We start from the raw sequence: 26,495 nt of genomic DNA, 5'->3' as shown, positions 1-26,495 counted from the left end.
ACACCCTATGGGGCAGTTCTACTCTGTCCAATGGGGTTGTTATGAGCTGGAATTGACTCAACAGCAATCGGTTTTGGTTATACTGAGGCTGGAAATTTTGTTACTAACTTTTTTTAGGTTGATAAAATTAAGGAGCTGATAAAGGATAAAAGGGCACTTGGAACATAAAAGTAATGCAAAGAATATAGAAATGCCTCTTCTATGTGTTTCTTCTGTGCTTACTTAAGTCGACATCAAGATAACTCTCAGTTATTTCCATGAGAAAAAACAGACCTCAGAAACTACAGTCACTGAAGCACACACATCCTCACCTGCATTGTTCCCAGTTCCTTTCTGCTTTTTTTTCTTGGCTAGTTGAATGGCTCGGTAATCAGTTCTTGCTGAGCCCCCACTTTCCTGAGACCAAAGAAAAGTGTGTCAGTCACTGGATCGAAATAGCAAAGGAAGGGTAGCAAGTGAACTACTGAAATTTAGAAGTCTGCTTTTTGGACATATTAAAGCTCCAACAATCATTCTAGGATCTCCAGCAGAGGCATATAAATAATCAAATGCCACAACCAATTAGTGACAGCTAAACAAACTCACGAGTTGGAACAATATATATAATTTTATTATTCAGAGAAGCAAAGTTTATTCCTCCAGTCTAAAACATACTAAAATATTTTACATAGAAACTGTTATAAAACGAATTACACACTTCTCTGCTTTCTGAAATGAATAACCAGCCTTCCCTTGGTGACTCAGGGTTAATTTACTGCAGTACTTCCCAACATTTCCCAAAATATGCCACAAAGCAATTATGTACAGCAGACTGGGGGAGGTCCTATTGATATATCCCCTGCAGAGGCCTCCCTGGCAGCAGGTGCTATACTCAAAGTCTCATTCACTAAAACAATAAATGAGTTACTGAATTCAGGAAGTTTACTGAGAGCCAGACAAACAGTATTCAAAGAGGACTTCAACTGTTGTAAACCTATGTATGTTTTATAAGAAAAGTGGTTTAATACTTATCACTATAAAAAAAGAAATGAAAAAAGAACAACCCTCAACAGCTCGTGGCATACCTGAAACCCATTCACCACACACCATTTGTACTCAGAGAAGCGAGGCTGCCCAAGGTCACACAGCTAGCAAGAAAATGAACAAGGGGTTAGGATCAAGGTCTTGCTAGCTCCTCCTGCCTCCACCCACAGTTCCGGTTCTGGAGATGGAGTGGGACATGACAGAACTACCAAGACACCACGCCCCTGCACAGAGAGGCTGATGTCCCCCCTTACCTCTGAACTGCAACCCATCCCCCACTCACTGCCCGTTTACCTGTCCACTTAGTAATCGCTGTGGCAACCTAAGCAAATGCTAGGAAGTATGACTATGCCAGTAACAAAGTTAAGACGCTAGAAAAGGAGAGACAGAGAGACTCTACTTTTTTCAAACTAAAAATAAAGCTGGCTCCATGCTAGTTCAGTTATTAAGTTCCCTCTCAATTAATTCTAATTTAAAAGATTGAACATTTTTGCACAATATAAATATTACCATAAAATTTAACCTGTGCCACAAAGAAAAAAACTACCTGATCATTCCCATCTAAGAAGTCTGAAGAAAAAGACTCTCCCAAGAGTCTTTAAATTACTTCAAATTATATTAAACGTATAAATGATATAAACATAATTAAAGTATATTAAACGTCCAGCCTGAAAATTGGTGAAGTACTTTTACAGTCTTCCAGGAATGAAGGTTCACAGACCATTCCCTTTTTTTCCTTTTCTTGTTAATTCTAATTTTTAAAAAAATATTTGGCATGGTTTTAAAGTTTCCATTAAACCTTTAAAGATAGTTTATATCGTGATTCTACCTCCTCTGGTCATTAGTAACTCTAAGGTCATTTTATCACGTGAGAAGGACCAAGGCAAAACATATCACCATTATGAAATATCCCAATTTTTTTCAAGAGAAAGAATACATTATCATGGAATCACAGAATTTAACAGGACCTTAGAAATCATCTAGCCAAACCCACTCATTTTAGAAATAAGTGAGAATTTAAGGCTCAGATAAGTTAAGTGATTTGCTCAAGGTCGTGAAAGCTAGTCAGTTCCAGACTCAAGATAAGAATTCAGATTTCCAGACTTGTTGGCCAGGGCTGTGTCCTCTTTTGTAAACCAGTAAGAAATGTCTGCATATAAATGATTAATCCAGAATTTCCTCAAAATTGAGTGTAAAAGGAGTGAGCTATGTGGTGGTGACTGAATATAGCACTTCATACCAAATACAAGTTTCCGGGCACTGCACTGAGGTCTATGTCTTTCTGAGCACTGCAGTTTTCTGCTGGGTTGGAGAGCCCAAACTGGGTTACCACTTTGTCTCTTTCCTGTGGCCCAACATCTGGGCCAGGAGGCAAGTTCCGTTCCACTTTGATTGGAGCCAGCAGTTCTGGGACATGGCTGTTTCCACCGGGGCTGTTTGAAGGGGTTGGTGTGGATCTGTTCAATGCCGAATTGCTGCTGGAGGTCAAAGCCTGTGGGTCTTGACTCAAGTTCTTCACAGGAAGAGACACCAGACAACCTAATGCTTCTGCACTTACAGTTTGCACATCATCTGGATTTAAGTTGCTCTGCTGAAGAACCGGTGCCGTTGACCCAAGCATGAGAGGGCTATCCAGACTGGAAGGAATGTCACTGTTGGCCACCAGGACCAGTGGGTCCATCTGGCCCAAGGAATTGTTGTTAACAGGAAGGTTCCCTCCCAGAGACGAGCTCACAGAATTAACATCAATAGTCAAGATTCCAGAGTTCACCAATGCCATGTCCGATGCAACTGTCGAACTATTATTATCACCAGATGCATTAGAGAAGAGAGACACAAGGTCTATATTATTGAGCTCGCTTTGTCCTGAGCTGGTAAGTTCACTGCTGGGCGTAAGAGAACTTGCAGCTTCTAGCTGAGATAAGAGATCTGAAAAAGGAATGAATTTTCCAGTTATATTATGATCTCAGAAGACTAAGAAATTTTGTTTATGCTCAAGATGTTAGCAAGTGACCCATCAAAGTAACATTTACTGTCTCCTTCATGTACCCTGTTGCCTAGTTACGACTGATTGGGAGTCCATGTTTGGCACATCAAAGCGGACCGACAAACACAACTGAAGGAACAGAATGCTCAATGGTGTGCTTCGTACATACATTGCCTCACTCCTCAAGCTGACAGGGATTCTTCCAGACAGACGAAATGACTCAAAACAGAATAACCTTCCCAAAAGTCACATGAACTGATAACACTGAGTGGCAAGATATGAATCTATATCTTTCAAGCTTCAAAGCTTGTAACTCCTTCTTCTACAACACAGCACCTATCTGAGAAGAACAGAAATTTTTTCATGTAACGTAAACCTTCAGAAGAAGTCAGTTACAAGCTGAACTCTGGCTCTGAGTATACTTTTGGAATCAGCTTGTGTCAGCTTTGTCTCATAAAACTCTATAACCTCATTCCACAGCTAGGTGCCACCCCAAAAATGACTTGAGTCATCTGGGGGTGAGCAGTAGGAACAAAACTGTCCTGCCTGGCCTGACTCTGGACGGAGGCAAAACAAAGAACTAGGACATCAAGCTCACCCCAGTGCTCTGGACATGTGTCCAGTTCAATGAAGTTTTTCTTGGTGGCCTCCCCAGCCCAGAGACCAACCACTCCATCCCTTGTGGCACCCTTCTCCCACCATTCTATTTCCAACCTCGAATACCCTCTCCCTTCTTCCTGCCCTCCCAGGCAATAATCACCCTGAAGGCAGAACCTTATCTGACCCATCTCTGTAACCTGAGCTCCTAGCAGGGTGCCTAACCCATAAGCAGCATTTAATGATTATAGTAGAAATAAATCTAATAGATGCCTCTTCATTTGGTGTCTTAACTTTTGACCATAACATTTTTCAGGATGAGGATTATTTGTTATTCAGTTAAGTAACTTAAATAATCAGAATACCTTTGGTAGAATAATGAACATTAACACACTTCAAAAAAATTTTCAATGAATACTCAGGTTGGATCATATATACAAGCACACACCAATTATACCAAATCTAAGGCCTCTTTTTAAGCACCAAGCAAATAGGAAAATGGGAGCACAATAAATTTGAGGGAAAGAGCCAAATAAAGCCTCCATATTATTCCTTCCCAAGAAGTCTCTAGCTGTAGCTTCCTCAGTGTGCTAGTACCTAACCTAGAGGAAATAACCCAGTGCCCAGAGGGAAAGGTGCTCTTGGTTCTGTGATTCTACCCCTCCACACCAACTGTTAGCTAAGCCCACACTCCGACTCCAAAGCTGTGAATGCCCAGAGCACCTATTACGTTTTTAAAGCAACCTGTGAGAGAAATCTACTCTAGACCGTAAAGGAAAAACCAAATTCAGAATATGTCTTCTCCAGCTGTCATAATAGTTCAGTTTAAAAAAAAAGGATCAATATATTATCACTTCTTCAATAAATATCTCTTACTATCAATGAAGGGAGCCCAGGTAGTACAAGTGGTTTGCGGCTGGCTGTTAACCTAAACGTTGATGATTTAAACCTACCCAGCAGCACCATGGAAGAAAGACCTGGCAATCTGCCCTATACAGATTACAGCCAAGAAAACCCTAAAGAGCAGTTCTACTCTGTCACACATGCGGTTGCCATGAGTCGGGGGCCAACTCCACGGCAGCTGACAAGTACCGATGAAACATTTTGAAAGAAAATGGTATGATTCTTTTAGAAAATTAAAAATTCTGCACTAGGCACTTCAACAAGACTTTTCATTCTGAGAACTACTCAAATTATCTTCACATGTTAAAGATGGGGAGACTGGGGCTCAAAGAGATGGGAAATGGCCACGTTCCTAGGCAGACGTTCTACCCACACCATGACACTCCCTGTCAAATAGGTGGAAATAAGAAGGCGCTGGTTAGTAACATACAGGTCTCCAACCACGCGCCCAGTGTGGAGTGAGTGCTCTAGTCTCCAGCCAGGAAAGGGTAGGGGAGAGGTAGCCACTGCTGCTACCCACTCATGCAATGTCCTGCCTTTGAGACTGTGGATGAGGTCCCAGAGGCAGGTTATCTAAATCCCATGCCATAATGCTGTGGAAGGTCTGAGAGAACCACACTCCAAAATCCTCCCCTCTATATGCATCTGGGCCATTGTATTGTTTCCACTCTCTGATCTCTCCACTCTCCAAGTCCTCACATCCCCCACCAGAGCATATCCTTAAAACACAACTCTATTCTGATCTTTAATGGCTTTCTATCTCACACAGGAAATAAATTTCAACGGTCTGACATCAATTTCGCAATGAGGACGGAGAAGAGGAGACAGATTTGAATGCCACTGCTTAGAAATAACAATATGACTTGGAAAGAGAGGAGCCAGAGTCAAAGAGGATGGAAACATTGGAGCAATAGGCTCAGAATCCAGGACAAAGGTCACAGGGGAAGACACAGATTTAGGAGACATATGCTAGGAAACACTGACAAAAGGAAAGACTGGAAATTCTTCAACAAAAGCACTTTAAAGACAAGGGAGAGATTAGAGGTCAGAGGCAGGGAAGTGGCAGGAGAGTCTAAAGAGAAGCCACCAGGCTTGGTAACCATGGTCCATGGGCTGGTAAGACTTCACTGTAATACAATAATTTGAACTAAAAACTGGATAATTTCTGAAATAAGAAAGAAGCAACACTCTGTTTGTCTCCTCCTTGCAGAAAACTCTTACATGTATCAAGCATATACATCTTTGTCACTCCCTGAGAGACACATAAAGTGACAAGACCTTGGCGCAGGTTGTGCTGTTTGACCACGTGAGTCTTCATGCTGTGTTTGGATGTGAACTGTCGATTACAGGTGGAGACCGGGCAGCGGCTTTTTGAAGTGTCCACATCCTGGAGGTGCTTCTTAGAGTGAATGTATAGACTACTGCGAGCAGAGAATCGAGCACAGCACCCTGGAACAAGAATGAATGAAACCTGAGGAAAACAATTCCATTTACAATAACATCTAAGAGAATAAAATATTTAGGAATAAACCTAACCAGGGACGTGAAGGACTTATACAATAAAAATTACAAAACACTGTGAAAAGAGATTAAAGAAGACTTAAATAAATGAAAAGATGTTCCGTTTTCTTGGGTTAGAAGACTTAATATTGTTAAGAGATCAATACTACCCAAAGTGATCTATACATTCAATGCAATCTCAATCAAAATCCCGATCAGTTTTCTTTATACAAATGGAAAAAACAATCCTCAACATTATGTGGAATGGCAAGTGGCCCCGAATAGCTACAGCGATACTGAAAGAGAAGAACAAAGGACTCACACTTTCTGATTTTAAAACATATTGTACAGCTACAGTAATCAAAACAGCTTGGTACTGGTATAACAAGAAACATACAGACCAAGGAAATACAATTGAGGGTCTAGAAATAAACCCACACATCCATAATACACTGAAATAAACCCACACATCACAATAAACTGATTTTCTACAAGGATGCTAAGTCCATTCAATGAGGAAAGAAGAGTCTCTTTAACAAATGGTGTTGAAAAAACTGGATTTCCACATGCAGAAAAATAAAACCAGATCCATTTCTCACAGCATACACAGAAACAAATTCAAAATGGATTAAGGAACTAAATGTGCTAACAAAACCTTAAAATTCTTAGAAGAAAATGCAGGGGCAACGCAGTCAGGCCTAGCTTTTAACAATGGATTATCTAATATAATAACAAAAGCAAAAAGAGCAAAAGACTAAATAAATGGGACCTCATAAAAATTAAAAACTTCTGTTCATCAAAAGACTTTACTGAAAAAGTGAAAACGTAAGCTAACAACTAGGACATATTTTCAGAAACCATATATCTGATGAGAATCTAATAACCAAAATATATATAAAACTTTGAAAACAACAAAAAGATAAATAACCCAATAATAAAATGGACAAAGGACCTGAATACATATTTCACCAAAGAGGACATTCAAACGGCCACCAAACACATGAAAAGATGTTCAATGTCATTAGCCACCAGAGAGATGCAAATCAAAACCACAATGAGATACCATTCCACTCTCACTAGGATGGCTAAGATCGAAAAAAAGAACAGAACAAATGTTGGTGAGGATGTGGGGAAACTGGAACCCTTATCCATTATTGGCGGGAATGCAAAATGGAACAGCCGTTGTAGAAAACAATGTGGTGGTTCCTCAAAAAACTAAAAATAGAAATACCATATGATCCAGCAATCCCAGTCCTAGGTATATACCCAAAAGACTTGAAAGCAGAGACTCAAACAGAGATTTGTACACCAATGTTCACTGCAGCACTATTCACCATAACCAAAAGGTGGAAATAACCTAAATGCCCATCAATAAAACCTAAAATGCCCATCAATGGATATACAAAATGTGTTACAGACATACAATAAAATATAACTCAGCCAATAAGAGAAATCAAGTCTTGATACATGGTACAATATGGATGGAGCTTAAAGACATTATACTGAGTGAAATAAGTCAATGAATAGGTTACAAAAGGACAAATATTGTATGACCTCACTTACATAGGAGCCCTGGTGGCTCAGTGGTTAAGAGATCAGCCAATAATCAAAAGATCTGCAGTTCGAATCCACCAGCTGCTCCTTGGAAACCCTATGGGGCAGTTCTACTCTGTCCTATAGGGTCACTATGAGTCAGAATCGACTTCACAGCAATGGGTTTGGTTTTGGTTTCTGGTCATTTATATAAAAAAAAAGGCAAATGTATAGAGACCAAAGTTTATTAGTGGTTAGGAGGGGCAGCACGGAGGGGAAAGGACGGTGTTAACAGTGATGGAAAAATCGCATTGTTAAGGGTAGGGTTTCACAGCGAAATACTGTAATTGATGTCAATAAATTATATACCTGTAAAAATTTGAATTGGAAAAGTTGTGTGATAGATATATTTACAACAATGACCAAAAGAAAAAAAAAAAAGTAGCTGCTGAAACTGCTTATGTACAACAAAAAAACCTCACAGGATTTGGTTCCTTGGTTTAGGGGTTTAGGATCATGGTTTCACAGGCCATCTCAGTTATAACTGGCCTAATAACATGTTTAGTGCTTCTCTTCTACCTCCTAGTTCTTGCACAGTGCCTGGGGTCTTAAAAGCTTGCAAGTGGCCATCGAAGGCATGACAACTGATTTCTATTCACCTGGAGCAACAGGAAGAAGAGTCAGGAATAGGAGGATATGGAATATGTGGCTAATTGCTGCCATGAACAACTGCCTCCTCTGCCATGAGTCCAGAAAAACTAGGTGGTGCCTGGTTACCATTACTGATCATTTTGATCACAGTCTATAGAAAAATCTTGATCAAAAAGGGGAAAATGCAGAACAGAATTTCAAATTCTCATAGACTCCAGACTTTCTGGAGCCATGACGGCTAGATGAACCCTGAAACTATTTCCCTGAGATAATCTTTAAATCTTAAAACAAAAATATCCCCAGAAGTCTTCTTAAAACCAAACAATAGTTTAGCTTAACTAGTAAGAAATATCTGTCTTGATCATTATGCTCTTTTAAGAACTATCTATATGGGATCAAAGTGACAACAGCACCTCGAAAGATTAGACAGGAACCTTTGCGGGGGGCAGCAGTGAGTATATGTTAATGGGGGAGGAACACCTCTGCAAAGGAGGGTGAAAATGGTCATACAACCTGAAGAATATAATCAATGTCACTGAATTGTACATGTAGAAAACGGCTGAATTGATGTTTATGTTTTGCTGTGTATATCCTCAACAACATAATAAATTCAAAATAAAATAATAAAAAAGAAGTATCAACAAACGACCAATCTGAAAATGGGTTTGAGATCTCTCCACCCCCAGGGCTCTTCACCTTATCTTCCCCACCTCACTTAAGAAGCTCTCAACCAACCACTGAGTGGTCTCCCCTTTCCTCTCCCATTATGGTCATCCTCTCTACCAGCTCCTCAACACTGAGACTTGCTGAAGTCTCAAGAATGTAAAGTTATTGAAAAATGAAAACAAAGCCCATCCTGTGTAGTCAGCTACTGTTCTTTCTGCTTTCCTTCAATCACCTCCTCTACAAGATGTCAGCAAAATCAACTCCTGGTATACCTTCAACTCACTTCTGGGGCCCTGCAGCAGGGTTTCCACCCTAGGTACTACACTGAGCCTTGCTCAGCAAGACACTGCTAACCCTGACAGTGAAGTCGAAAGGACACTTCTCAGTCTCAGTCCTGAATCTCAGTACTGAAACCTGACTTCTCCCTCCTTTTCCAAATACCCTCTCTCTGGTGCACTCTTTCGGCTACTCTTTAGTCTCCTTCCAGGGCTTCTCTTCTACTTTCCCACCTGAATTTATGGCTTTCTCCAGGGTTTTTCCTAGGCTCTCTTTTTTTACTTAATAGTAATAATAACAACGGTAGCTGCCATACACTGATGTTTATTATATGCTTTAAACTTACTAAGCCCTCACAAGTCCATCAGGTTTTATTACCACTTTGCATGAGAAAAAGAGACTCGAAGAGCTTAAGTTCCCTGTGCAAGGTCACACAGCTAGTAAGTGGCACTCTGGATTTGAACCAAGGAAGTGTGACTCCAGAATTTAAGCTCTTAATCCCCATACTATACTGCCTCTCTTAAACTGACACACTTTCTGGAGAATGTGATCTACTTCCACAGTTTCAAGGATTACTCATGCACTACCTGCTTCACTTTCAGCCCCATCTACTCACCAGAGTCCCAAAGCAGAATGTCCCACTGCCTTCCGAGCATCTGAACTAGGAAAGTCTGTGGGTACCTAAAATGCAAAATGTTCAGTACCCCAAACACCTCATCCCCTAAACCAGCCTGCTTGTGCTTCCTATCTCACCTGAGATACTGACCCCAACCATTCCTTCTCCCTCAAGCCCCACCTGGATCCAAATCAATCACCAAGTACTGTGAATTCTAACTCCTGGCTATCTCTTTCATCTATCCACTTCTCTCCCTCCCTACTGCCAAAGCCCAGGCCAGGACATCATCTTATCTCACCAAGATGATGGCAGTACTTCCCAAAAGTCTTACTGTCTTGAAACAGCCTGAGCTTATACTCATATATGATCACTTCACTCCCTTGCCTTAGCATTCAGCTTACTGCTTTTGTAACTCTAGGGGCCTTTCCCACACAGGTCTTTCTGCCTCCAACACCCAGACCCAAGTGTGCCCGGGTAACTCTTCCTCATTCTTCAGCAAACTGGGAGGCCATTCCCATCCCCTAAGAACAGTTTAGGTGACTGTCCTTTGGGATCCCACAGCACCCTGAATGTTACCTGTTTACCTGTCTGTACCACTGGCTGGAACTCTGATGAGAGGAGTAAACTGTGTCTTGTTAATGTCACTTATATTATCTTCATTATGTTCTAAGAACTGATCCCAGCTTTAAATGGGTCTTTATTATGCCCATTTTCCAGATAAGGAAACTGAAGCCCACAAAGCAGCTTGCCTAAGGTCACAACCTGGCTAAAGGTGGAAGTAGGATTTGAGCTCCTGACCATCTGACTAACTTATCTCTGCCTCACCAGTGTGGCTATAGCCCTAGGGCAGGGCCAGCACCAACAATTCACACACCAAACTGGTTTTTGTTAAATGAATTATGCCTTCATAACACTTTAAATATTCAAAATACCCTTTTTACAAGTCAGCTTACCTTTACTGCTGTCCAATCGCAATGAGTAGCTATCTCTTATTGAGTCCCTACTATGTGCCAGATGTCAAAACAGGCATTTTTCATATGTTATTTTGTGTAATCCTCAACCACCAAATTAAACAGGTTAACTAAAGCCACAAATCTAGTGAGTGGTAGGGCTAGGATTCAAAGCAAGTCTGATTCTGAAGTCTGGGCTCTTTCTAATATTGTTGTTTTATGCTGTCAGGTTGATTCCAACTCAAAGCAACCCTATAGGACAGAGTGGAACCGCCACATAGAGTTTCCCAAGCTGTAATCTTTACGGGAAAAAAATCACCAGATCTTTTCCCCTGCAGAGCCACTGGTGAGTTGGAACCACTGACCTTTCAGTTCACAATTGAGTGCCTAACAATTGTGCCACCAGGGCACCTTCCTTCTAATACACGCCACTGCTGTCAAGTCGATTCTAACTCACGCAGCCCTATATGACAGAGCAGAACTGCCCCATAGGGCTTACAAAACTATCAATCTTTACAGAAGCTGACTGCCACATTTTTCTCCCATGTAGCATCTGGTAAGTTCGAACTGCAGACCTTTTAATTGGCAACAAAGTACCTATCCACTCTGCCACCAGGGCTTTTTCTTTCTAATATACTGCTCCCAAAATAGAACAACTAATGAACCAATTAAATATAATGCTTACAACTGTGCGCAGACCCCAAAACTGGGGTGCCTGACGTGACTAACATGGCTGTCCCAGATCTGAATTAAAACTCCATTTTGAAATCAAAACTGCAGTTTAACCTAAAATCACTGCTCCTACTCTTCTCTCAAGACAATTCAACTTCTTGCAAAAGTTTTAACTGCTTGTAACACAGAAAGGAGCAAGGATCAAGACTTTAGCTTGTACGCGAAATTATTTATTAAAAGATGTTTGCAAAAGAATGTTTACACAGCTTGATCCAAGGAGAATGTCTTGGTCAACAAGCTCTGGCAGGTTAGAAAACAGTTGATATTGTTAAAATTTGTTAAGGTTGTAGTTTAACGACCTTGTAACTTTTTGCCATGTACCCCCACCCACTTTCCTGCCTGGGAGCATGCAGCCCTTTGTTAGCTTCCCCTGAGAAAAATCTCACTGCTCTCCCTGCAATCTGAAACACTGTTACATCCTGCTTAGATGTTAAAGTGTATCCCAATTCCTCAATCACCATATTCCACAATAAAACTTTTTGCTTTCACTTGTAACAGAGTATAAGACTGAAGCTTCGCTATGACACTTCCTGGGGACCCCAAAGCGACCCAAAGGTGAACCGAACTTTGCAACATCGAAGACACCAGGAATTTGGGCCGACAGTATCCGGCTGGACCATTTTTGGGCCCTCTGACTTCAAGGCAGATTCAGGAGTTGTAGCAAGGTAATTTACCTTTCAGGTCCAAGCCACTCCTTTTCTTTGCACAGAAGCTCCTTGAGTTTTACCGTGGGATTCGTTTTTCTCTTTCCTTTCTGTCTTTGTTTAAATGGTACACAAGTTCCTTTCGTTTTTAGGTTCCAATTGGTCATTGCCTAATCTCAGAACCTTAAAGCCACTTAGAAACTGTGGACACAGACCAGGTCAAAACACTGCACAAATTTCTGTGGCGCTCCTCCTTTAGGCCGGTTCTGAGACCCTGGAGGCTCCAACATTTTGTTTAAAAGTCTCCAGAGCCAACCTTACGGTGCCTCTCCGAATATAGGAAATGCCAAATCTAAAAGTGATACTGAGCCTCCTCTGGAGACTCTTGTTCATTACACAAACAAACATTTCAGTTCTTCGGCATGTTTGTTTTTTTGTCTACTTGGCATGACCTGACTAATGGCAGTTCAAATGATCAGTGGCTGCTGTGGGGAACCTTTCTTTGATCTTTCTAAACTAATTTTTTTGAGCAGGAAATTAGAATAGAAAGACTCACAAATTAAGCAGATACAACTGGAGGGCTTTTTTAATTGGCATTCTGAGGCCTCCAGAAGACATCAAAACAGCAAAATAACCTCTCTACATAATACTGTTTCCAAACTGACTAAACAGATTAAAGAATTACAGAACAGTTTCTGAAATCACTAAGCAAGATAAGGAATTACAAAGTCAGAGCTCTGCTATACTTTCACCTTCTGCTGCAGGTTCCTCTGCACCTCTGCCAGCAATCTCTCTTTTGTATCCTCCTCAATCTTCTTACCCCTCTGAAAAAACTTTGCCTAAACTTGCTTTCTTCCCTAAAAAATGTGCTAAGGACTCAAAGCCAGAAAGTCCAAAGCCCATTGCTGAAATGCCTCTGAAGTTTCGCCTTACAGGATCTGGAGTCGGCACTAGAGAAAATCCAAAGAATACTATTATTTCTCTTACCCCCTGAACTCGCACAGAACTACACAGCATTGCTAAAGATTTTCCAAATTTATGCAGAGATCCTTACAGATCCGCTAAAAAATTCAAAGTCCTTATTAATACTTATCAGCCTGGGTTGTCCATTTTATATCAATTAGCCCATATGTTAGTTGGTCCTAGGGAAGCCAAAATGTGGTTAGAATATGCTGAATAGAAAGATTCCCAAGACAGTTAAGGTCTGGATACAAACAAAACCGCCAAGACCCTCCTTGGAGAAGCTCGATAGAGAGGCACAAAGTTACATGAAGCAATCCTTAATGCTTTTCCCCGACAACTGATTGGACAAAAGCTCATTTTTGCATACAAAATAGAGACTAAAGTGTATATGTTTATGAGGCCTGATTATTCCAGAAATTTTTGGAACATTCTGGCTTAGATCCCTCAGATGAAGGAACTAAGAGGGACTTTAATACAGTATTCACACCTAGGCCTAAGTCTGAAACTTCAGCCTTAGTTTAAAAGACATTATTTAGATTGGAAGGCTGCTGCCACTGCCAAATTGACTAATTTAGCTCATGAGCTTGCCCAAACCTTAGAAACTAAGCAGACTGCTAAGGCTAACAAATTGATGGACCTTCAATTACAGCAACTACAAGAGCCCACACTTGCAAAAAGAAATTTTAAACCCTCTGATGGATCTAAAACTAGTCTCTGCCACTACCATAAAAAACCTGGCCACTGGAAAAATGAATGCTTTAAATTGAAGAATAAACAGAGGGTTTCCACCCCAACCACCCCTCCACTCCCTGATTCAGAATGAAGGGGTCTGGGGACAATACAGGGATTTTTCCTACGGCGGCTCTAAACTCTAAAGCAGAAACAACTATGAACATTAATGAAGAACCCTGTCTATTTTTAATTGATACAGGAGTTGTCCTCTGTCATTAACCCTTAGAGTTTACAAAAGCCCTTGACCCAAAATAAAAAGACCTCAAAAATAGTGTGGGGTTTACAAAGAAGAAACACTAGTTTATTCTCAACCTGTACCAATTTTTCTTGGTCCCAGAGAAGATTTACACCCCTTTTTGCTAAGACCTGACACCTCTGTTAATTTAACAGAAAGAGTTATTTTGTCTAAACAGAACTACCGTTTACAATTTAATGAAAAGGGAGAAATATTACTAATCTTGCCTGAGAATGAAAGCCCAGGGATGAGTGACATTCAAAAGGAGGAGGCCCTCTGCCATATGCAAGCCCTTACTATGCCCCTTCAAAACTCTGTTCCATCAGGCCGCCTTCCACAGATATCACTTCTCAGATCCTAAAACCCTGTGGCCCACAACTTCTACAGACATTGGTCAAGTTCCACCACCGAGCCTATTAAAATTCAAATAGACACATCTAAGCCCTTGCCCAAGATTCCCCAATACCCCCTTAAACTAGTAGCAAAGGAAGAATTAACTACTATTATTTGGACTTTTCTCCTTAAAGGGTTAATTGTCCCCTGCACTACTTACTCCTTGCCACACTCCTGTCCTTCTAGTTAAGAAGCCAAACAATCAAGGCTGGAGATTTGTTCAGGACTTACACGCAATCAATCACGTTTTTATCCCTAGATTCCCAGTCTTTCCAAATGTTGTCCCTGATGTTGGCAGGCTTTACTGTGAAACAGAACTTTGTACTGCATATTTCAGTATTCCTTCAACGCTGAAAGCCAATATTTATTTGCTGGTGCTTGGGACAACCAACGATTTACCTGGATTGTTATGCCACAAGGATTCACAGAATTTCCCACATATTTTTCTCAGATTTTGCATGGAGACCCGCAAACTTTGCAATTCCAAACAAATCTACCTTATTACAATACGTCAATGATTTATTTGTGGGCTCCACCTCTCGACAGGCTTGCCTTGAGGACAGTGTAACCTTATTAAAACATTGAACTATTGGAGAATATAAAGTTTCTAGAGAAAAGTTACAATTCACACAGCCTTCTATCAAATACAAAGGTCATTTAATCTTTGCAGAGGCATTCCTATTGACCCCCAAGGGAAAAGAAGCTATTGCAGCCTTTCCTTCACCTAAAACAAAGAAACAAAGAGATTTTTTAGGACTCTGCAGTTACTGTCAGGCCTAGATTCCTAACTTCTCTCTTATGGCCTAACCCTTATACAAATATTTGAAAACCTCTGAGCTTGATCCATTCCATCTTACGCCAGAAGATCAAGGGGCGATGATTAAACTGAAAGAGGCTATGACTAACACGCCTGCTTTAGGGTTTCCTAACTATCATTTGGAGCCCTGGTGGTGCAGTGGCTAAGAGCTTGGCTGCTAACCAAAAGGACAGCAGTTCAAAACCACCAGATGCTCCTTGTAAACCCTATGGGGCAGTTCTACTCTGTCCTATAGGGTCGCTTTGAGTCAGAATCGACTTGACAGCAACAGGTTTAGTTTGGCTCTTGGTTATAACTCTAGGAAACATCTTAAGAATTTACCTGGGCAATTTACCCTTTGGACCTATGCCTGAATGGCAATTAGATTTTATCCAGCTTCTACTTTCAAATGGCTATAAACATGTTTTAGTAATGATGTATACATTTTCACATAAGGAAGACATTTTCCCCCGCAGACATGCCACTGCTTCTTTGGTAGCAAAAAAGCTCCTCGAAAACATAATACCTACTTGGGGAGCACTGAAAATTCTTTGCAGTTACTGGGGAACTCATTTTACTGAACATGTTATCCAAGAATTATGCCAAATCATCCCCATATATCAGATTGCATTGCTCTTATCACCCCCAGTCCTCTGGACGTGTAGAACGAACTAATGGTATAATAAAAACTAGTTTCTAAGCTTTCTGAATCCTTAGGTTTGTCCTGAAGTAAAGTTCTCCCTTTAGTCCTTTTAAATTTAGGAAGACTTTTCGATCTCATAAACTTACTCCTTATGAAAGTTAATGGAAGGCCCGTGACCCTTCCTTACATTGCCTCTACCAACTCTAACTTAATACAACCTGAATTACTGAAATAGTGCCAATTTCTAATACAATACTCTAAGAAACATTTTTCACAAATGAAAGACTTTGAAGAGCAAAAAGCTGGTTCTTTCCCTTTGCTTAATATTAATCCAGGAGATTGTGTTTACTGGAAAAGAGACTCTTTACAGCCTTGCTGGAAGTGGCCTTATCTAGTCCTTTTAACTACCCTTACGCAGGAAAGTTAGAAAGAATTAACCCGTGGATTCATTTATCACAGTTAAAGAAAGCTAAAGCACCTATCTGGACGTGTCAGCCAGCCAGAGATTTGAAACTCAGACTGAAACGCCTCAGCAACCAGAAGCTGGCTGCTTCAGAAGCAAGTAGCTGATTCCAAGATAGTGGAACAAGATTACATGCAAGATGCTGACATTTTTGGACTCTGTTTCCTAACTGCTGGTATGTTAACAGCTTTGACTGTTTCTGCACACTTGTGGAATTATTTCTTCATAGCTTTGATAATAATCAAATATCTTTAACCTGAATCCAAGTGAGTTAAACCTTTTATTAAAATTGTTGCACAGTTTTAATACTTGTAGCCTTTGAATCAAGTTTTATCAACTTTAGCTCTTCCCCTAGTATACTACTAGAAAAGTAATTTCTTTTATAATGTCATATCATTTTTAACAACTGTCTTCTCCCTTATGAAGTTTTTAATAAGTATTCCCTGTTTATTATGACCATTACTGATACATGGAATGAAAATGCTTTCACCAAATTAACTCAATCAGTAGCCAGCACCAGTAATTTAACTGAACGTTGGGTATGTCACTCCCCTCCTCTGTCTACACAAGAACACACCGATCCTCTTGTTGTGCCAGTCTTGGATTGTAGGTTCACACCTAATTTTACTATTGACATTAAGAAACTATTTAAACAGGATATTCATGTTAGATTATGGCTACTTCCAGAATTATTCACTTATCCATTAGCTCCGTTTCAGTATTATTCATGCCTGGTTAGAATGTTTTATTCTTTCCACACCATGCAGTCTTTTCATTAATGATGCTCGAAATCATCCTGCAGTAGCAGATAACTTTTTAAAATGATCAAAATCTCCCAGTTTGTGCCCAACTCTGGGATCCCCTAGAATATAGAGAATTATCCATTTGTGAGGATTCATTAACTGCAGACTGGCTTGAAAGGGCCAATCACACCATTCCATTTCCTAATTTTCAAACTGGGGCAGGTATGTTATACACCCCATCTGAATATGTCTTTTTATGTGCAAGATCAGTTTATTTAGAAGAAAAACGTTCAATGATTCACCCTATACTTGGCCCTTGCCACGCTTCGATGGTTGGAATATGCTAGGCTAATGCACCTTATGTACCCTTGGAGTTCCCATAAGTATCCACTCATAAATGATAGTTTACAATGGAACAGTGATTTAAAGTTAATATCCATACAGAAAAGAGAACTTGTCCTCTCAGATAATCCCACTGCTGTTAATCCTGAAGGGGGTTGTTTTCATTTCTTCAAGTGCTTGTTCCCTCTTCCAGTATATTACAATTAGAACAATCTATTTGCAATTTATCTGCCACTATGGCTCAAATCGCTGATAACGTTGCTGACGGAATGACAGCTCAACAAAAATTCTTAGAATCTCTTGCTAAAATTGTTTTAGGTAACAGAAAAGCTCTTGACTTCCTCCTAGCTCAACGAGGAGGACGAGTCTGCTACTGCCAATAGTTCTTGCTGTTCATGGATAAATATCTCTGGGGAACTAGAACAAGACAAATCTGAAATATACCTCCTGGTTACATACCATTCCCCCCATGACTATTCTTTGATATTTTTAGCTGGTTACCCTAAAGAATTGGATCTGGGATACGCTCCTTTCTACTGGCCTGTTTACTCTTTTAATCACTGTAATTATTACCATAGGGCTTGTTAAACGTATTACACACTGCGTTTCTCATTGCCACAGCCAACCCTCGAGACATCTGTTGATGAAAATAATTACGTGGCTGCAACAGTGGACTCCAGCATAACAACAATTATGAGGATGGCGCAAGACCGGGCAGTGTTTCATTCTCTTGTACACAGGGTCGCTATGAGTCAGAACCAACTCAACGGCACCTAACAACAATTTTTCAAAGGAAAATGAATTTTAGTTCTGGGATCAGACCTTTTTAGAAATGCCAAGTTACTCCTCTAATACAGCTTTGTCTGCAGACTTGCCCCAATCAGAATCAACTCGCCCTGAAGACGAGGCCCGAAGCTATAGCAAGGTGAAGAGGGGACCTGAAGGTATAGCAAAGCAACACGCGATGGTGCCCACCCACCTCCAGTAACACAGCTGGTGTCTGAGGTCTTAAAAACTTAAACAGAGCAGTCATCCTGAGATACTAAGTCCTTGCAAAAGATGGGTAACTCCTTTGTGGGTGATCTGCACCGCCTAGTGGTGGCTTGATCAAAAGGGGGAAGTAATGTGTCCAGACCCCACAACTGAGGTGCTTGATATGACTAATATGGCTGTCCCAGATCTAAATTAAAACTCCATTTTGAATCAACACTGCAGTTTGACCTAAAATCACTGCTCCTGCTCTCCTGACAAGACAATTTAGTTTCTTGTAAAAGTTTTAACTGCCTATAACACAGAAAGAAGTGAGGGTCAGGACTTTAACTTGTACAGGAATTGTCTGTTAAAAGATGTTTGCCAAAGAATGTTTACACAGCTTGATCCAAGAAGAATGCCTTGGTCAACATGCTCTAAGAGGCTAGAAAATAGAATTGATAATGTTAAGAAAGTATGCTAAGAAAAGGCTGTAGTTTAACGACCCTCTTATAACTTTTTACTGTGTACCCCCACCCTCTGTGCCTGTGGGCTTGCTTCACCTGATAAAGACCTCACTGCTCTCCCTGCAATGTGGAATACTGTGACATCCTGCTTGGATGTTTAAGTGTATCTCAATTTGCAAATCACTACATTCCACAATAAAACTTTTTGCTTTCACTTCTAACAGAGTGTAAGACTGATGCTTCACTACAACACAACTTAAACTCACCTTGCCTTCCAGCAACTAAAACTTAACTTTAAAAAACTTACAACATACATGTCTAAAGCTCAAAGAAATGTTTTAAAATCTACCTTCCACAGGACACTCAAATGGCTTTGTGCCTAGGTGGGTTATACTGTGGCCTTTCAAATGTTCTGCTCTCGTGAATGATTTCCCACAGCCTTCCACAGGGCAGGTAAACCTCCGGTCATCATCATGTTTCCTGCCAGACAGGAAGAAAAAAAAGGGAACAGTGATTACTCACACAACTCAAAGGCACAAAGTCTCTGAGACAATTCTTTGTTCAAAATTGTTAAAGAGGAAAATTAACAACAGACATCTCACTTAGATTTTAAGGTTTTTCTTTCCTATGAAGTCAAATATTAACCATAAAAATTCCTGACCAAATTCTTCCAGTGGCTTTTTTCACGCAAAGTTGCTAATCTTTCCTTTCCCCTTCAAAGCCCGGCTTACTTAATTTAAATTTCAAAAGATATCAAAGCTGCAGGTGTGTAGAAGGCCAGAGACCACCTAGTGACCTAGTATCAGTTGATCTCAGTAAAAGGGGGAGGGCAGGGTTCAATTAATCATGTTAAGAGTAACCAATAGTTGACCTTCTATTCTTCACTCTCCTCTTCCCTTTATAAGCCTTATTGAAACCAGCCTACTTTGAGCCATTTGCTTTTTTTTTAATAATCAGAATGGTCTCCTTATATGCATTCAGAATAAACCCCATGTTTCAAATTCTTTGAGTTTTGATAATTTTTAATGAAATTTTGCAAAATATACAAAAGTACAAGCTCTATGCATTTAAAAAACATCAGTACACTTCAAAAATCTTAATTCTGCCTCTAATCTGTGTGGGCAGATCTGCAATTTAGCTACCCTGTAATTAGAAATTCTACTTTAATGACTAAGTTGATCTCAGAGTCAGACACAGAACAATTAGTGCTACTACAATCTGGAACAGCTGAGTCCTAAATGTATTGATGAGGTTGCTTCCATTGTTTAAAAATCCAGATGATAAACAAGCTTCCCCAGCTACAGATTTCAACCAGAAATGTACACAAAGTGGGCTGCAAGTCTTAACTTGGTACTGTTAAGTCGATTCCGACTCATAGCAACCTTATAGGACAGAGTATAGCCAATATGGATATGCTGTCTTTTCCTGAGTAACATTTTTATATTAAATCCCTCAATGCCAGGTATGTAACCTTGGATAAACCACCCAGCATTTCTGAGTCTCGACATAAAACAGGCAGAATGAGTACACCAGCTTCAAAGTTGTGAAGATTTAATGAGATACACAAGTAAAGCACTTAGCCTCCTCTAGACGCAGGCTGAGTGCTCCAAAGGCGTCAGATCAGTATGAAGTGTCTGTATAACGTAAGGAGAGCTTATTTTACAATGTTCAGTTTTTAAAAAATACAAATTGTATATAAGATACCCTAATTAAGTTATAAAAATATACCTATATACACATACAGAAAAAAATTACTTTTAGTGATGACATTCTCAGTGATTTTCTTTTCATAGTTTTCTGAATTTTCCAAATTGTCTACATTGAGTTTCTAGTTTTACAACAAAACTACAGAACACTTCACCAACGAGGACATTCAAGCGGCCAACAAACAAACCAAACCCACTGCCGGTGAGTCAATTCCGACTCATAGCAACCCTATAGGACAGCGTAGAACTGCCCCTAGTTTCCAAGGCTGTAATCGTTATGGAAGCAGACTGCCACATCTTTCTCCCATGGAGGAGCTGGTGGGTTCGAACCACCTACCCTTTGGTTAGCAGGTAAGCACTTAATCACTGCACCACCAGGGCTCCTCCCTATTAGCCATTAAACCAAAACCAAACCCATTGCTGTCGAGTTGATTTCAACCCAAAGCAGCCCTAGAGGACAGAGTATAACTCCCCCATAGGGCTTCCATGGAGTGGCCGGTGGACTCGAACTGCAGACCTTTTGTTTAGCAGCCGAACTCTAAAGCACTATGCCACCAGGCTTTCCTATTAGCCATTAAAGAAAAAAAAAAAAACACAAATCCATTGCTGTCGAGTCAATTCTGACTCATAGAACTGCACCATAGGGTTTCCAAGGAGCGCCTGGTGAATTCAAACTGCCAACCTTTTGGTTAGCTGCCGTAGTGCTTAACCACTACACCACCAGCGTTTCCTATTAGCCATTAGAGAGATACACATCAAAACTACAATGAGATACCATCGCATCCCTGCAAAAATGGCACTGACTACAAAGAAACAGAAAACAACAAATGCTGGTAAAGTTGCGGAGAGATTGGAACCCTTATCCACTGCTGGTGGGATTGTAAAATGGTACAACCACTATGGGAAATGGTATGGTGTTTCCTCAAAAAGCTAGAAATAGAAATAACTTATGATCCAGCAATCTCACTTCTAAGTAGATATCCTAGAGATCTGATAGCAGTGACACAGAACAGACATATATGCACACCTATGTTCACTGCAGCATTATTCACAATAGCAAAAAGATGGAAACAACCTCAATTCCCATCAACAGATGAATGCATAAACAAAATGTGGTACATACGTACGATGGAATACTACGTACACAAAATAATGATGAGTACTAGAAACACAGTAAAACATGGAGGAATCTGGATGACATTACGCTGACTGAAATAAGACAACCACAGAAGTATTATATGATTGCACTTTTATATGAAAAGTATATATGCATGTATACATATATGGACGCACGTGTGTGTGTATGTGTATACACACAGAAACGCTGGTGGCGTAGTGGTTAAGTGTTACGGCTGTTAACCAAAAGGTCAGCAGTTCGAATCCACCAGACGCTCCTTGGAAACTTTATGGGGCAGTTCTACTCTGTCTTATAGGGTCACTATGAGTCGAAATTGACTTGACAGCAACAAGTTTCACGCACATACACACACACACACACAAACACACAGACCAACACTCATTGGTGGTTACCAGAGATGAGGTAAAGCACTCTCAAGATAGCAGACCCTTGTCAGTTTTGGTGACGGGAAAGATAGCATCAAATATGGGTGAAGTGCACAGAGCTTGAACAAGGTAAATGAGGTCACTATGAAGCGTGCAAGAGAAAAAGATGTCTTTGGTAAAGGATATGACAAATATAATTTGGAAACAACAACAACAACCAAAAATTATGGGTGTGGTTACACAAATATGTGTAAGTATGAATACGGGGATACATATGTGTGCACAAATAGAAGTACCTACTGGCATACGTTCATATAGGTGTGTGTGCATGAACATATATCCATATATGTAATAAACCATATAAGGACACAGGTATGGATACTTCTTAGACAGAACCAAATACCTTGTGAGATTGGTTTTCAGGGTTTGAAGACCTAGGACCACAGTCTCATGGGACAACTCAGTTAATTGGCATAATGTAGTTCATAAAGTGTATGTTCTACGTCCCAATGTGATAAGTACCGTCTGGGGTCTTAAAAGTTTACAAGCAGCCATTTAAGAGACTACTATCAGTCTCTACTCATCTGGAACAGAAGAGAAAGAAGGAAACGAGAGACTCAGAGAAGAAAGTAATCTACAGGACTAACAGTCTACATGAGCCATGGCCTCATCTATCCTGAGACCAGAAGAAGTAGTTGGTGCCCGGCTACCACTACCAACTGTTCTGATCAGGGCAACATTAGACCGATCCTTACAGGACAGAAAAAAAATGTGGAACAGAACTCAAATTCTTAAAAAGTCCAAACTTACGAGATAGGTTGAGACTGGAGGACTCCCCGGGACTATTGCCTTGAGATATACATTAAACCTTAAACCAAAATTATCCCTTGAGGTCATCTGTTAGCTAAATAACAGAATGGATCATAAAATGAAGATCATCACCCATGAAAAATGAGCTTCTTTAAAAAAAAAAAAAAAATCAACTACAGGAGACCAAAAGGTCAACAACTACTTTAAAGATGAGAAGGTTAGGGGTCAGGGAAACTATAGTACTGGAAATGGTACAACCAGAATGGAATGAATGAATGAGAATAACGACACATTGAGAAAGATGTAAACCAATATCACTGAATAATGTATGTAGAAATCGTTAAATGGGAACCTAATTTGCTGTGTAAACTCTCACCTTGAACACAATATTAAAAAAAAACTATAGATCCATAAGTTTATGCTACTGACAAATGATTCATTTTCAAAACTAATAATACATACCAAAATGTAAAGATTACCTTTTGTGCCTTAGGAGTTTAGACATGCTGGTGAAGGTCCAACCACAACTATCAGAGTCACAAACAAAAGGTCTTTCACCTTAGAGAAGACAAAATGGCAGAGCATCATTATAAACGTAACAGCTACTATAAAGACAAATCTTGTGTCCAAATGCCATTGCATTCTCTATCTCATTTACCTGTATGACTTCTCAGGTGAATTTTCAGCCGACAGGCTTTGTCATACTGTTTGCTGCATCCCGGAAAGGAGCAAGAAAAGAGTTCTTGTTCCCTGAAATGGGCTCGATTATGGGAAAATAGAGCACTCACTGTGATAAATGTCTTCTCGCAGCCTGAACAAAGAAAAACAAGCTCTGCTCACTGGTATGGCAAAAATCATTCAACAGAGTTAATGCTAGTCACAATGCCAAGACACTGTTCATACTGAGGTATGCTTCATTCAGACACACCTCTAAAAAGATACAGCCTTTAATGTTTGGCTTTGTAATAGCTAAAGTAGGGGTGGTCAATGGCAGGCAATAGGCACAACCAGACCACGTCTGGACTTCCAGATGGAGCCACTGATCAAGAGAAAGTCCCCCATCGCAGCCATCTACTGGCCCATTTTGTAGCCCAGTCCCTGCAGGGTCAAATGTCAGTGCTGCTCCCGTGACACCCAAGAAAATCCGAGAGAAATTAAAAACAAAGGAAAGAGCCGTAGCCTCGTAAGGTTGAGCTTTGGAGGACCAGAAACTATTATAATACAGATTTCCTCACCCCTCGGAGCTGTACTGCAACCTTTACGATTGCATATGCAGACATCCCCTGCAGCTGCCACCCCCACCCAGTTCTTCTCACTGCTTTGTCAAAAAGAGTCATCTCCATTCACTCGACTTTTCCCACCTCCATCTTCAGCCCCCAGGGCTGAGCCACCAGACTAATAAGCCCACCTCAGCAATTCCCAAACTCCCCACAACAGTGGTTCTCCTTTGACAGAAATGTTCAGTGCTCAAATAAGGTGGAAACTCTTAGGTTGAAAGATGTTTAACAGGTTTTCTTGTTGCAGCTCTTCTCGGAGCCTTTAACATGCTACCACTGTGCCTGTGAATCACCAAGCAGATATATATCACAGAGCACTGCCCAGGAGTATCAGACCACAGAACCCTACTTCCCCAGCAACACTTAACTGGGTAATGCTGATCTTCCTAAATGCCCTGAAATCATCGTCTCTGTCCTCAATCTGCTCCCCGGTCCCACAGGTTCCCTATTTTGGGCTTTGGTGTATTATCTCAGTCAGGTAAAGTGAACGCTGTGGATCACTACCTTAGCAAGACCACCTCACTGCCCACCTTCCGTTAGTAACCATGCCCTTTCATTCTGTCTCTGCGATATCTTACCTACGTGGAGATATTCCCCATCACTACCTGGTTCGGGCCCTCAATAATCTCATGTCTGAGTATTTAATGCTGTTTCACTGGTCTCTCCTGCTTCTGCCCATCTCACACACTGAAGCCCCCACTGATCATCCAACTCAAAACCCTCAGGGTACTCATGCTAGATCCCTGATCCTCCCACTACTATACACAGAATGATGCTCTTAGTGCATTTTACTTGGGAGAGGGTCTATAGCCACCATCAGATTCCCACAAGAATGTATGACTTTGACTGAAAAAGGTTTTAAATCAGTGGCCGAAAGTCATGTTCTCCACAAGGAGGGATGTACGAGACAGTCCACTGGCATAGGAGGTCCCCCACCCTCTATTTGGCCCTCCAGCATCCTTCCAACTTTACTCCCTGCCCCCTTACCAAAGCCCACATTCTCCAAGCGGCTCCACCAGACTCTGCGGCTTTCACCCGCCTGCCCTGCTCTCCACCCTATTTTCCCGACTATATCCTACTCCTGTCTCCTGCTCCAAAAGTGCCTACTTTGTCTACAGCCCTCTTGCCAGGAATCTTCTCTTCCTCCTCTGGAGGAGCACTGTCCCTCCAGGAGCACCTCAGCCTCCCTGCCCTGGTGTCTTACACCTGCCCCCAGCTGCAGGCAAATACAAGAAAAAGAATTCATGCTGGTTTCATCCACATCTCTGGGCCTCAGTTCTTTCACGTGTAAGACGAGGATACTTTTAAAACCTCAAAAAATTATGAAATTCAAAGGAAATAAAAGTATACAAGGTGTACGTGAATTCTCTGTACTTCCTGCCCAATTTCTCTGTAAACCTAAAACTGCTCTACAAAATAAAGTCTACTAATTAAAGAAAAAGTACAAACGGCACAAAAACTGTGTAGTACCACCCTGTGACTATACCTTCAATGTTGTTACTGTGCTTTAAGGCCTTGGCCCTGGCCACAGTCACCTCTGTCCATCTGGCACAGTGTGCACCCCGCGCATATTTGATTTTTAAATGAAAAAAATAGGACCTGACTCATAACTCAGTACAACCGGCTGTGCAGAGAATAAGCACTTCCACTAACTAAAGCAGCTGATATGGCTGTGTTGCCTACACCATTCGGAAAGAGAGCTGTGCTTATTTGTTCATACCGCACAGACAAATGCCCGCACAACGAGGGGTTAGGATTTCAAATGCAGCCACCTGCAAAAACAATACCAACGGATGCCTGCATTCCCGCCCCGCACACCTGGATTTTGTAGCCCTCAGGGCCGGGCAGTCGCCGTCGGGGGCTCGCCCGGCCCCCCGCTAGCCCTTGCAGCCCGCCCTGTGCCCGCCCCCGCCGGCATCGGCGCGTGGTTACCGGGAAAATCACACTTGTACGGTCTCTCGGGCTCAAAGTGGCTGCGCTGGTGGGAACTGAGCTTGGCGTGCGTGGGGAAGCGCTCGGCGCACACCTCGCACTTGAACAAGTTCTCTTGCTCGTGGCCCTTCATGTGCGCCTTGAGGTTGTAGATAGTGGTGAACTTCTTGCCGCAGGCACCCACGGGGCAGCTGAAGGGCCGCAACTTGTCGTGCGACTGCAGGTGCCGCTTGAGCTTGTAGGAGGTGGTGAATGCCCAGCCGCAACCGTCCAGCGGGCACTTGAAGGGTCGCCGGCCCTGGCTGCCTCCGTGGGTCAGCAGGTGTACCTTGAGCTGATGCTTCCTGGCAAAGGCCTGCGCGCACTGCGGCTCGGGGCAGCGGTAGACCCGCGCGCCCGCGCTCCCTCGGCGGCCCTCGGCGGCGCTCGCGGAGTCCTGGCCC

General features: G+C 41.4%; 1 protein-coding gene across 3 annotated transcripts in view; it reads right to left on the bottom strand.

The window, feature by feature from the left end:
- Positions 1-26,443, bottom strand: part of ZXDC (ZXD family zinc finger C) — a 63,903-nt gene extending 37,460 nt beyond the window's left edge. Inside the window, exons 1-8 of one of the 3 annotated variants that reach the window (XM_023725669.1) lie at positions 26,053-26,434; positions 23,502-23,654; positions 23,323-23,401; positions 19,174-19,304; positions 5,789-5,959; positions 2,264-2,952; positions 1,065-1,127; positions 312-396 (exon numbers count right to left, since the gene is read on the bottom strand). In XM_023725669.1, the coding sequence (XP_023581437.1) occupies positions 312-396; positions 1,065-1,127; positions 2,264-2,952; positions 5,789-5,959; positions 19,174-19,304; positions 23,323-23,401; positions 23,502-23,654; positions 26,053-26,185 (1,504 nt within the window). In that variant the 5' untranslated portion in view covers positions 26,186-26,434. Of the gene's footprint in view, positions 1-311; positions 397-1,064; positions 1,128-2,263; positions 2,953-5,731; positions 5,960-19,173; positions 19,305-23,322; positions 23,402-23,501; positions 25,939-26,052 lie in introns of those variants that run through there. The other 2 variants (XM_004368407.2, XM_023725648.1) reach the window with 2 other exon arrangements.
- Positions 26,444-26,495: the final 52 nt, after the last annotated feature.

This window comes from Trichechus manatus, unplaced genomic scaffold, assembly GCF_000243295.1.
Source record: "Trichechus manatus latirostris isolate Lorelei unplaced genomic scaffold, TriManLat1.0 scaffold00001, whole genome shotgun sequence".
Lineage (NCBI taxonomy): Eukaryota > Metazoa > Chordata > Mammalia > Sirenia > Trichechidae > Trichechus > Trichechus manatus.
Note: the sequence above shows the minus strand (reverse complement) of the source record. Positions and strands in the feature narration are given on the sequence as shown.